Source organism: Eucalyptus grandis, chromosome 2 (genome assembly GCF_016545825.1).
Source record: "Eucalyptus grandis isolate ANBG69807.140 chromosome 2, ASM1654582v1, whole genome shotgun sequence".
Classification (NCBI taxonomy): Eukaryota; Viridiplantae; Streptophyta; class Magnoliopsida; order Myrtales; family Myrtaceae; genus Eucalyptus; species Eucalyptus grandis.
This window is the reverse complement of record NC_052613.1, coordinates 20,839,793-20,851,528: the sequence shown is the minus strand read 5'-3', so window position 1 is coordinate 20,851,528 and position 11,736 is coordinate 20,839,793. Positions and strand designations below refer to the sequence as shown.

General features: G+C 36.7%; 1 protein-coding gene across 1 annotated transcript; it reads right to left on the bottom strand.

Annotated features, from left to right (window-relative positions):
• Positions 1-4,955: 4,955 nt before the first annotated feature.
• LOC104428368 lies at positions 4,956-10,223 on the bottom strand. The gene is made up of 6 exons (XM_039306146.1): positions 10,051-10,223; positions 9,887-9,968; positions 6,353-7,257; positions 5,764-6,267; positions 5,461-5,651; positions 4,956-5,334 (listed from the first exon to the last, which is right to left on the bottom strand). The coding sequence occupies exons 3-4, from the start codon at positions 6,938-6,940 to the stop codon at positions 5,914-5,916; spliced, it is 942 nt and encodes a 313-aa protein (XP_039162080.1). The 5' UTR covers positions 6,941-7,257; positions 9,887-9,968; positions 10,051-10,223; the 3' UTR covers positions 4,956-5,334; positions 5,461-5,651; positions 5,764-5,913.
• Between the last annotated feature and the right edge of the window lie 1,513 nt (positions 10,224-11,736).

The window sequence follows — 11,736 nt, the reverse complement described above, 5'->3', positions numbered from 1 at the left end:
GGCACGAAGACCATTACAACAATACGGGAAACATTCAGTCTCAAGCAAGTGGACATGTACTCATCCAGCACATGCGATGCAAGACTGCATCAAACAAATCAAGCATAACAAGAATCTATAGGAGAGTAAAAAAACAAGCAGCACTCACACTTCATGACAATTAAACAAAATGATTTATATGCAACAGACCATCCTCCGTTCTTGGACTACAAGTAATTTGCCAAGCTTCGTGCATCCCAAAAAAATGTGCCAATAAATGTAAATCGATAACTCTTGGATCTAATAAGCACCTAAAACAAGTTAGCTCAATCGATATGGTAATTAGTGAGTAACCAACATCAGCAGATTACAGATGTTGGAGGGAACAAGGATAACAGTACCTCTACATCATATTCCAATAGCATCCTTCTAATTTGTCTAATATAACTTTACATCATATCTCGGGAGATTAGGGCTCCAGAAAATGATATACAAAATGATCGAAATACACATCTGAAGGCATTGTTAGAACACTATGCCACCCATAAAAAAACCTGGAGCCCGAAAAAGACATAGTGAGACATGGAACTTATGTTTTAGTTATTCAACAAAAGTAAAAGGCCTTCCTATAGACAAGGAAGCATATGATTTGATCTAACATCTTGATACATTGGAATCAGCTCTGCAAAGAAAATAAAGAGGAAATTGCAGTTCATGGAGGAAGAGATGCAAAATCAAGGATGGGAGGAAGATAAAGAACCAAAAGCCAATGATCCAACTCAGAAGTGAGTAGCTTTATATTTTCATGTTTTTATTGGCTTTTCATAATCCAAACTCACTATATAATGGTACTTGGTTGAATGCGTTGATCATATAGCTGGGTGCCCTAGGTGTAATCTCAGACGTGATGTAGCAACCAGAGTTTGGACCCCACTCGAAGTAATGAAAACCTCCATTTGTAGGAGGCGACTTACTATCTTTTATTCCCTTCAATGCATATTCATATTTTGAAAGACTAAGTACTAGCATTGTCATAATATGATTTTGCTTTTAAAGCCCTCAAGAAAAGTTCATAATTTTTCTTTTTGAGTAATATATCTGAAAAGACCCCTTGATTCTTTATAAACACAATTTCGAATACAATTGGTACATTTTAAAATAGCCATTGCTCAGACATATTTACCCTTGGCCTCTTTTAGTTTTTTTTTTGGAAAAGAAATAGAAAAGATCTGGGAACTGTAATTGTTATGGCTTGTCAATGCAGATGGTTAAGCGTGAATACCCAAATAATAATTGTCGAGCATTGACCTCTCTGCTTGCATTTATGAACGGATTTGTAGTAATTCTCTTGTCAACTACCGGCTGGTTAGGTCGACACTCATGAAAGTGGTTAAACTATCTTTTAATGAGGAAAAAATGTATTTGATGTACCTTCTCTAAATTTGGGATTTCCTTCTCTGTGATGAACAAGAGTTTTTCTGTTTAAGTTGAGCAAGTTCCAAGTGGCGAGAATTGCAAGAAATCAAAAAAAAAAAAAAAAAAAAAAAAAAAGGAAAAGAAGCAAATTGGCAAATGGGAAAGAAAGAAGAACGTGAAATCTCTCAATCTACATCCTTAGAGAAGAGATGATGGGAAAGAAGCAACCGCTCTTTCTTGTGTTTTGTTTGTGAGACCAAAAATCACTGTTAAGTTTGATTTTACTTGATATTAGATCATAGTTGCGAGATGAATTTTGAGGATTTTGGACTACATATTTGTCATTATTATTCTTATTTATGTTCTATGTGATGATGTGATACATGGCTGGTGTTATTAGGTTCTGTAAGAACCATAGATTTTCTAAATTTAACTATATATACGCACTGCAATTAGCTCCGTATTAGAGTTTGAGCAAACTTGTGATGTATCTAATTTCACACTCATCAATAAGGTTAATCAATTATAAACAGTAGTTATTTTCTTGTATATTACAAGTGGAATGGTAAGAGTAGGAAATGTTTTTGCAATGAATACAAAACACAATATTGTTCTACTAGATAGTAACCAAAGATTATTATTTGTTCATAGATGCTTAGATAGTAATATCAGTAGCATATCACATGGATGAGCACATTTGACCGAATCACGGGTAATCCGTAGACAATCATGAAGAGGTTCCATTCATGACACATCATCGCCACTTGGAGACAAAACACGTGGGCCACTATCTCAATGAGCTGGTATCTCACGTGGAACAACTTAGCCTCTGAAGTTTGAGGAGGTATGTTCCTTAGCCTTCTTGAAGCTTCGAGAGTCTTGGAAATATCTCTGTATGTTGGTAGATGCAGTAATTCTTGATAGAATGGAGATTGCAAACAATGTCGGTTGGTTGGAAGAGAACCTTTAAGGTAATTTACTAAGGTATCGGTTAATACAAAGCTAGGATTTCTTGTTACGAACTTCGTGGCGAATTTTCCATTCATAAACATATTTTACTAACTATAGGTGTAATTGAGATTGCGACAATCATAGGTAGTTATCCATATCATACAAGAGAAACTCATCTTCATAGTAACATAACCTAAGAGGAAGTAATTTACCTTGTAGTAAATAATTCAATTTGTAGTTTAATTTTTGCTTTATAGGTCAACAATCTATGTAAAACCAAGTGAATGGTAATTGTTACTAATATCACTTTCCTTTTATTACTAAATTGAATACTGAACCTAATTCTAACAACATTCCTTGTTGGGTTCGGTTTGTAAATTACTTTTTCCTTATGTGAATATTAATAAACACAAATTATCACAAAAGTCATAAATTATTTGTTCAGCTACAATTATTGTAATCAATTTTACAAGCATAATGTTGACAAAACAAAAGCGCCCTAGATTGAGACAACCGTGTTGAAAATTAAGGTTACCAATTTCAATTTGTTGAGCACCAGCAACAACACAAGAATACAAAAGCTTCCAAAATCAAATTGTTGATATTGCATTTTATGTCATCGTATCACATTCTATTCATCGATATTTGACTAAGACCAAGCCATGAGGTTATTATCCTAGGTCGAAACAAGTTCTCCTATAGAATCACTGTACACTTAGAAGGACTAGATTGATTATGACAGTGGCTATTTTTATGACTAACAAAATATTTGGAGTTAATATTACCAAGTAAAGATCTTTCAACTTCTAAGTACATATTAACGATTATTGAACATTGGATATTGGTAAACCACTGGGGGTTCGCCCCAGTAGCCACCCCTCCAACTTGGAAGGGGGAGGTGAGGGATTCAAATCCCCACTTTCTCAGGAAGGATTGGGGTGGGGACGATTTCATTTCAAGAGTGGGTTTCGACTCCCACGTCCTGCAAGGATGCAGAACAAGAGTCGAGTGAGTGTTAGAGTAGGCTTAGCGTAGGACCGACAAAAAAAATAAAAAAAAAACATTGGATATTGGTAGGAATAATTTTGCTTTTTCCAGGTGTAATATTTAATGCAAAGATACGAATTCATAGACGGTTTCTTTTTAATTCTTAAGTTACAAACTTTAGTTTCTTTTGTAAGAAAAGAATAACAAACTGCATTGTACACCATGAAATATGAGACATTATCTATCTATCTATAAGAAAATAATATTTTGAAGGTTCATGGGTTTTTCACTCAATTTTGCCACTTGGCAATATGTCTAGGGTGCAACAAAATGTGGCCAATAAAAGCCTAGGAAAAGAGCAAAATGATATTAAATGGGAAAATAAAAAAATGAACAACGCTTCATTTTAAAAATATCAAATCAAAAATCTTTTGCTAAATTAAATTTTAGAAATTTAAATAAATTAATCGCATAATTAGTAAAAAGTAGATATCAAACAGAAAGCTATTCAAACGTAAACCTAAAATTAAGCACTACCACGTAAAAAAGTTCGCATGAAATTAATATATTAACTATATTATTATGAATAATTTAAATGTTAAACAAAAAATCTACCAAATGTAAAATTAAAATTTTTCAAAAAGCGGTATTACCTAAAAAAGTTGGCAAAAGATATTGATAAAAAAACATAAACCAATAAAAAAAAAAGTTGCACTCATCCTGGCGCTGTTATATCAAGCAATATAAATCAAGCCCAATCATCCCGTTATCTTATGTAATTTTGAAGATATATGTGTCTGTTTCTTTTGCTAATAACATATATTTTAAAAAGAATACCAGAAATTTGATTAGATCCACGAACCTATTGACCCAAGTATAGGGAGCTTGAGCTTGACATAACAAGATGTTGGAATAAGCTCACTTGACTGGAAATCATATCAGTGGAACACAGGTAATCATGAAATCAAGCCTGAGTTACTACTGAGTAGCTTGACTCAATTTCACTCCTTCATGTGATTGTACAGTTACATAATGTAGAGAATTAATAATTGAAGAAAAAGGTGCCAAAAAGTGTATATGTACCCAACCATTTCCAAGCAAATTAAAAAAAAATAATGTTTGATCTCATCTAAAGAAGATTTCAACCGTGCAAGCATAGGTTACTCCGTTGGTATTATATGATTTCTAAAATGCAGTAAATTGTAATGTTCTCTATTGTGAATGAACCGAATCGGTTGTGGTAAAGTGTAATTATTGCAAAAGAGGCTTATGTGGTCATACGTGACATGTCATATGCATCTTCTGTATCTATATCTATGAATGAATGGATAAAAACCTCAAGTTGAGAATGGTAGAAAAGCTTGACTCCATATTGATACTAAGCAAAATTTGATCTCCAACATATCTCAAGATTGACTTGTTGTGTTAAGAAATTATTAACATATAATTTGAGTCAAGTTGATAATTTTACCTTCCATTTCTCTATCTATCGGCTACTTCATACAAAATGATCCACCAAATATATGCCATTCTATACCCAGTATTTTTCTGACAGAGCATAGCTAATCTTCATCATCAGAGTCCTGAACAACTCCATTTTCCTCATCCTCTTGACTGGGGAAGAGAATTACCTTTCTCGCCATCAGAACCAGATTCATCTGCAGACAAACGAGAGCCCGACTCCGGAGACATGACATTTTCCTCTCCTCCATCTTCATCAGAAGCATTGCATGATTCGTTTTCGTGTGCTGCAGAACGAGAACAGCCAGGTTCATGGTCAGGATTGTCTTCTTCCCCGACTATACTGGTGGCCTCTATAATTTTAAAATCCCGAGAAGTGCTGCGCTTAGCATGCCTCAGCAAGTTCACTTTAGTGACCTTGCTAAGTCGGATCAAATACTTTTCATAATCTTCCATATGAAAGATTAGCTCGGGGATGCAGCGATTTTCCCTTTTGATCTTTCCCACCATTCTACTTCTATTAGCGTTTTCTTGCTGTTCCTGCATTTTAAGTCATCACATAAATCACTCAAATACAAAGAAAACATTCAAAAAGAAGAGAAAAAGAAATGCAAATGATGACTGGAGCCTGAAACTGGATAGGGTGGCAATACATAGAGTACTTACCTTCTGCATTTCAGCCACAAAATTATAGAGTTGAAAAGTGAGATGCTTGCAAGTTAATTCAACAAGTTTCTGAAATCTAGTGCTTGGCAGAAGTTGCTTGGATCTTCTGGGGGCAATCTGAAGTTTGGTTATTTGAGCCAATTGCTTGTACAATCTTGTAACCATTCTGAGAAAATGATCTGCTTGAGGGTCTGCACACATTTATCACAGCAAAAGAACAAAGTAAATAAAAAAAACTTGGTAAAACTTTTAAACCCCCCAAAAAAAAAAAAAAAAAAAAAAAAAACAGAAGTGCGGTCTTACCCTTCAAGGTCATCAGAGCAAATGATGATAGTACTCTCACTACAGATTCAGACCTGGAGAACAGATTGTCCTCCAGTACCAATTTAACATCAAGAGTAAGTTCTCCTTCATTCGTTTTATTTCTATTTTGAGAGGAGAGAGAAAGTTCCTTCATTTTCTAATGGCCCAATCCACATCACATATAATTGCTTCAACTGATTGCAGAATGCAAATAATTACTGCAATGCTGGTGTCTTTGTTGACAACAGGGTATAATTCAGACATTTCAACAGGATCATCACTTGCTGACCCTGTAACTTTGCACAACTCTATAGCCACATCTTGAGCAAAGATCAAATCATCTGGAGGCGAGCTTAGTTGGAAGGCTAGTAATACCAGACTCCTAACAACCTTGGAATCTTTGATTCCATTGCTTTTGCAGATCTGTGTAGCCCAGGATCCATGAGAGTTTCTCAGTTGGCAGGGCAACTTGTTAGTAATCATCAACATAATATCACCAAAGACCTGAAAAGAACATACTGCCAAAGCTTAAAAAAACCAGCACATGAAATCAGCAAAAGACTTATGAAAGAGAGAATTTGCTTTTTACCTCAGCCTCACGAAGGGATGAAATTGCAAGAAGCTCGGATAACAGAGGCTTCAGGATCTTCACGACGAATATCTCAATGTTCTTTATTTTTGGATCATTAATCACATAGGTTACATTTTCGCCATCAAAACCATACTCAGTTATGCAGACTGACACCAAATCTTCAAGCAGCTGGGCAAAATGAGGGCCCTGCAAATAAATCATTAACATATCCTTAAGGCAGATAAGTGCTTGATGGAGATTGTCTCTTTGACCTTCAATCCTACTTTTGTTCTTTTCATTTGGAACGCTTGATTGGACCGACTTAAGGAGAAGTATCAGCTTCAGCAATTGGGGTCCCAGAATCTTAATGTCACCATAGATAAAAGTCTTAAAGGGATCGTCCCTCACTAAAACAGGGCAAGACCTGATGTGACAAAGCAGAATATTCAAGACAAAAGATATAATGTTTGAGCAGCTTGTGTTCTTGTTGAAGGATGATTGGCCAAGACTCTGGGAGGTTGCAATAGCATTAGAAAATTTAGCATTGTATAACCCTAATGTAGTTTGCAGTAATTGATTGATTGTTGAAGTTGCCAAGAGAGGCATCTGTTCTTGAATCAAGGTGGTGCAGCCAGAATCAGTATGGTCAGGAATATCAATTGCAGTAGTTCGCACATTTGCCTTTCTTAGTCCATTGATCTGCCTTGGTTTGCCTAAATGTTTCTCCACCAAGTGATGGAATTCAACCAAGTCAATTAGCTCCTTTTCAAGTTGTACCCTCTTATCACCAGTTGCTTTCTCCAATTCAGTGGCTATGGTGTTGAGCACCACCTCTGTTATACCCAGTAAAATTATGGTGCAGCTTTTGGTTCTCTCTTTCTCAGAGGACCCTGAGCCTGAGTCAGCTCTCTGACCAAGAAGGACTGATCTGACAAGAAAATGAACACATAGTTATGAAAATGCAAAGTTCTTCCACCCGAAAACTCATGCAAAAGGTATGTGTGGCAATATGGATAGGAGACGAATCTTTTCACTATTTTTGCCTAGACTCTAAAAGTACAAGTAACCCCTTGTGGAGATTTCAAATCAGGGTTGCAAAATTCAAAAGTTCCATGAGCTTCAATGATGAACTGAAATAAGGGTTTAACAAAGAGTTAAAAAACATACCAAATAAAGCTGGAACAGTGATAAATCAATTTCTATGGGTTTAGGAAACCAAGATAAATTGGAAGCATAATCCATAGAAATGAATGTGAGAAAACACAGCGTACAGTAGGTTTTAGGAACTATCGATAATGACTCAAAGCAACCCCAGAATCTCACCCCTTAATATAGCCTAAGATCTCTTAATCTCAGGAATTGAGCATCACTAAACAGTCACATGTCGGTCACCACCTCTTAAACTGTAGAAGACAATGGATTACTGATATTAAACAAAGAAACAAAAAAGTCATAGAAGACAAACCCATAACAACTAAAAATTGATTAACCTGATTAAAATTCAACTTACTCAATGTTCCTGCATCATTAAACCTAATAAACAAATTCAATCTTGACCAGGTCTCAATTTGCTAGAAACTTTTTAGCATTCAAATTCTTATTGATCTCATGATCACTACAACTGTAGTGCCATTAAGTTATTGAAATGATAGTATCTCAAGTTCACTACGACAATACTGGCATTAAGTGGTTGAATTCCATTTTTGGTAAGTGATCTTCATTCACCAAGCTTCAAATATAGGAGGACTAAACCTGCTACAAGCCCTATGTAAAACACCATATATGCTGTCATTAACATCAATATGAATGGGGAGGGCTACTCCCACCAGAAACCCAAGGACAAGTAAACAAAGATATCTCGCAATTTGAGTAGAACAATAGCTGCTAAGGTTGATAATATTATATCTGAGATTTTAAATTATATACTTGACTTCATTCCAAAATAAGAAAGCATGTAGGCCTCTTTTGAGCATATAGGTTTCTTAAATGATACTCTCATTTTCGCAAAGGCTAATTTAAGGACATGAGCTCCTCGATATCTGCTAAGTAGCTGAAGCCACTAATCAGCAAATTGGAATAAATAGCTCCCAAAAGCATGCTTACATAGTTAGGATCCCACCCTCTCAGTCTCCAATCTCATGAGTTTAAACATTTTGATCCCAGTTAGGATTCCAAATTTAAAAGCGAGGATAAATCACGCTTCTACCAACAACCGGGGACCAAAATGTAAAGCTTCCCTGTATATGGAACGTGGTTAATTAAGTAGACCTTTAGCAAACCGAAAAACTATGACCACCAAATTTCATTGGTGGCTGCACTCTCACTCTACCAGCAGTAGGTCCATTAACACCAGAACATCATCACGTCCAATACTCAAACTATCCCAATATCAAAACCTTCATCACCTCAACCACTCCAAACCACAAACATCATCACAACGCACTACGACAAGATTCCACTCTACAACAACACTAACACCAAGACTGCTAGCCTGCACCATCACATTCCCCTTATCACCACCAGTTTTCCAATTCCCCTACGGGACTCCAACACATCTAACATCATCACCATCCATCATGATGTTGTATGGATCCATTGCAATGTCCAATACTATCACTGCACTACCCCTACAATTGTTAGCTTGCTACCTTTAATACACCATGAATACTGCCATCCCACAACCTCCATCACCAGTCTCTCCGTCAATCCAACTCCATCACAACATCTATAGTGAAACAAAGTTCCATCACAATGATCATTACCAGAACATCACCATGACTAACATCATTGCCTCAACCACACCACCACAATGTTATCTCATAGGGTAGAGGTGATGGTAGATATGGCGGACGTGATGGTAGCATGATGGATGTCAAACTGACAGCAGGCATACCAACAATAGAGTGGCCATGCAAATGGTGGCGATGCTGAATCAGTGGTGTGTTGATCCGGTGGGAGAGAGGTAGAGTACTGGAGGTAGTGAAATGGAACTTGAAGTGGAGTAACAGTAGTTGTTGCGATGGCTTTGAAGAGATGGAGATGCTAACAGTGGTTGTGATGATCATTATTACTTAAGAATACTGGATGAGTTGGTAATGCAATAACAATCACGATACAGGCCGTGGAATTGGAGGTGGCAGTGTAGCGGCAGTGGTGGCATAGGTCGTAATGGTGGGATCATGTTATGGTGATGACTGATGGCAGTATATCCTCTCCATTATAAACTGCAGCAAAAACAGCACTTAATCCAAGTGAATTGATCAAGTGGGCATCGGCAGGGTTTAGCTTAAGGTTGATTGATTATGGATCATGTATGATCCGTGAATCATTAAGCTGAAAATAGAAGTCGAGTGGGTTATTTAGGTGAACCCAGCATGCACTGCGCACATCCCCGCACTAAACCATCCATTTTCCACCTCTAATCAAAGGGCACCTAAGAATTTTAAGCTCCTCAAATCCTCCTAAGATGTGTATTGAAACTTTTACAAGATCTGCCTTGCTTCATGCAAGCTTCAAACACTGAAATAGTCCAATAATAAAGAGCTTACCAACCTTCCAATTTTTCAGCTCTTAAAAGCTTCCGGATCTTCAGTAATGCTGTGGAGAATGAATCCCAGGACAATCTTCTTCCAACCTGCAGTAACTTCATTAATTAACATCTCCGTTGTTGACATTGCTGCCATACACTTAGCAGCTCCAATCATCAGTAAAAATACCTCATCTTGGGAAAGGGAAAACCCAAAACACGTCCATGAAGCATCTGAAGAATTTTCAGATTGACCATGCGGTTGAAGGAGAAGAATCCATGATACGAAAGATAGTAGACTATCCAGAGGCTCCTCAATGACAACTTTGCCATTCTCCAAGCCAACACAAGAGGTTAATTCAAGTTGACTATCAGCGTCCTGCAAAATGTGTTTAGTATGTGAGAGAGAGAGAGAGAGAGAGAGAGAGAGAGAGAGAGAGAGAGAGAGAGAGCACATTATCACATATTAGCAAGAATCTGATGTAAAAAAGACAGGAGCTCAACAAGGACTAGGAACATTGCATGGTAAGGATAACCGCTTAAGAATTTGAACTAAAATAGATGCATTCTATTGAAAAGGGAAAAGATGCTCTTCACAAGTTGAATTAAGCTTTTAAAGTTCAGATACATTGTCATCCATTTAGAGCATAAAGAGTTGCTGGAAATGCCTCTGCCAACAGCATCCTAAACTATGTCATTAAGAACACAGAACAGTAATAAGTACCTAGGTACAAGTTCCAATTAGATAGGAACTCCACAAATTGTGCCATGCACCCATTGTTATCAAAACTAATAGGCGCAGTTTTACTAGTTATAGAATCAGTCCACAACAAAAGACAAAATCAAGCTTCACAGAAAAGGCCAAACAACTAAGCTTGATGCCACTTGTGCAGTATAATATGTTAAAGGCAATATATTGGTGAACTCCCAGAAAATTTCCTCAAGCAACTTTACAAATTTATGCAAACCAAGAAGCTACTTCTGGAAAGGACATGCATTAGTGCATTTTCAAGAGATTATGCAGGCTAAAGATTGAAAAGAATCATGAAACTCAATGAAGTAGGTCAATTGAACAGGTTTGACTTTGACACTTTCAGCACTATACTCAGGCCCATAATTTAAGAAAACTCAATTTCACGTTCCAAGAAAAATTAGACACTGATACCTCTTTATAAAAACGTAGGAAATGAGGCAAGAGAAGATCAAGGACCGGCCTAGCAATTGCTGGGTCCACTAGGACAAGCTTTACAAGTCCAGAGTACATGACTCTTTTTACTTTTTCCTGAGCACAGCAACCCAACTTTAGTTAAAAGTGTAATCACAGGACAAATGAACCGGAAAAGAAAGTAAATAACTCTTAAAAAATCAAAGAGGATTAGCCAACACCTGCTGATAAAGGCATCTCTGGAGCAAACCAATCAGCTCTTGGTAGAGAGTTCCACCCATACAGCCGAATGCCTCAGCTTGCTGGCTGCAACTGGCTTGGCTTGATGAATCTTGAAAGGGAAGACTGTCATTAGATTGTTTATCTACCAAGATGAGATCAAAAATGGCATTCGTTGCTGCAAGAAGGATTGTATCTTCTCGTCTAAACATGGCTTTGCGAATAACTAAAATCATATAATCCTGCAACAGAGAACTATATATCTTCAGCACTTATATCTCAATTTTGGAAAACAATGCTAGCTTATTGAAGCTAAATTATGAACTTGCAATGAGACCTAAACACAGGTTGTATATCGATTAGTTAATCAATATTTTGAGAATCTACGAATTAAAGTTGAGAAAATAGTATCATCATCAGCCATTGCTCAGGTCAGCCTAACAATGGCGTCAGTTATGATCTTGATCCATATTTATGACACATCTTTCCTTT

Bases quoted from the DNA above. Each gene is read 5' to 3' on its own strand.
- LOC104428368 (XM_039306146.1), bottom strand. From the start codon at position 6,940: ATGCCTCTCTTGGCAACTTCAACAATCAATCAATTACTGCAAACTACA. The intron at 6,268-6,352 runs GTAAAAAGCAAA...TGTTCTTTTCAG, and splicing joins CATCCCTTCGTGAGGCTGAG to GTCTTTGGTGATATTATGTT.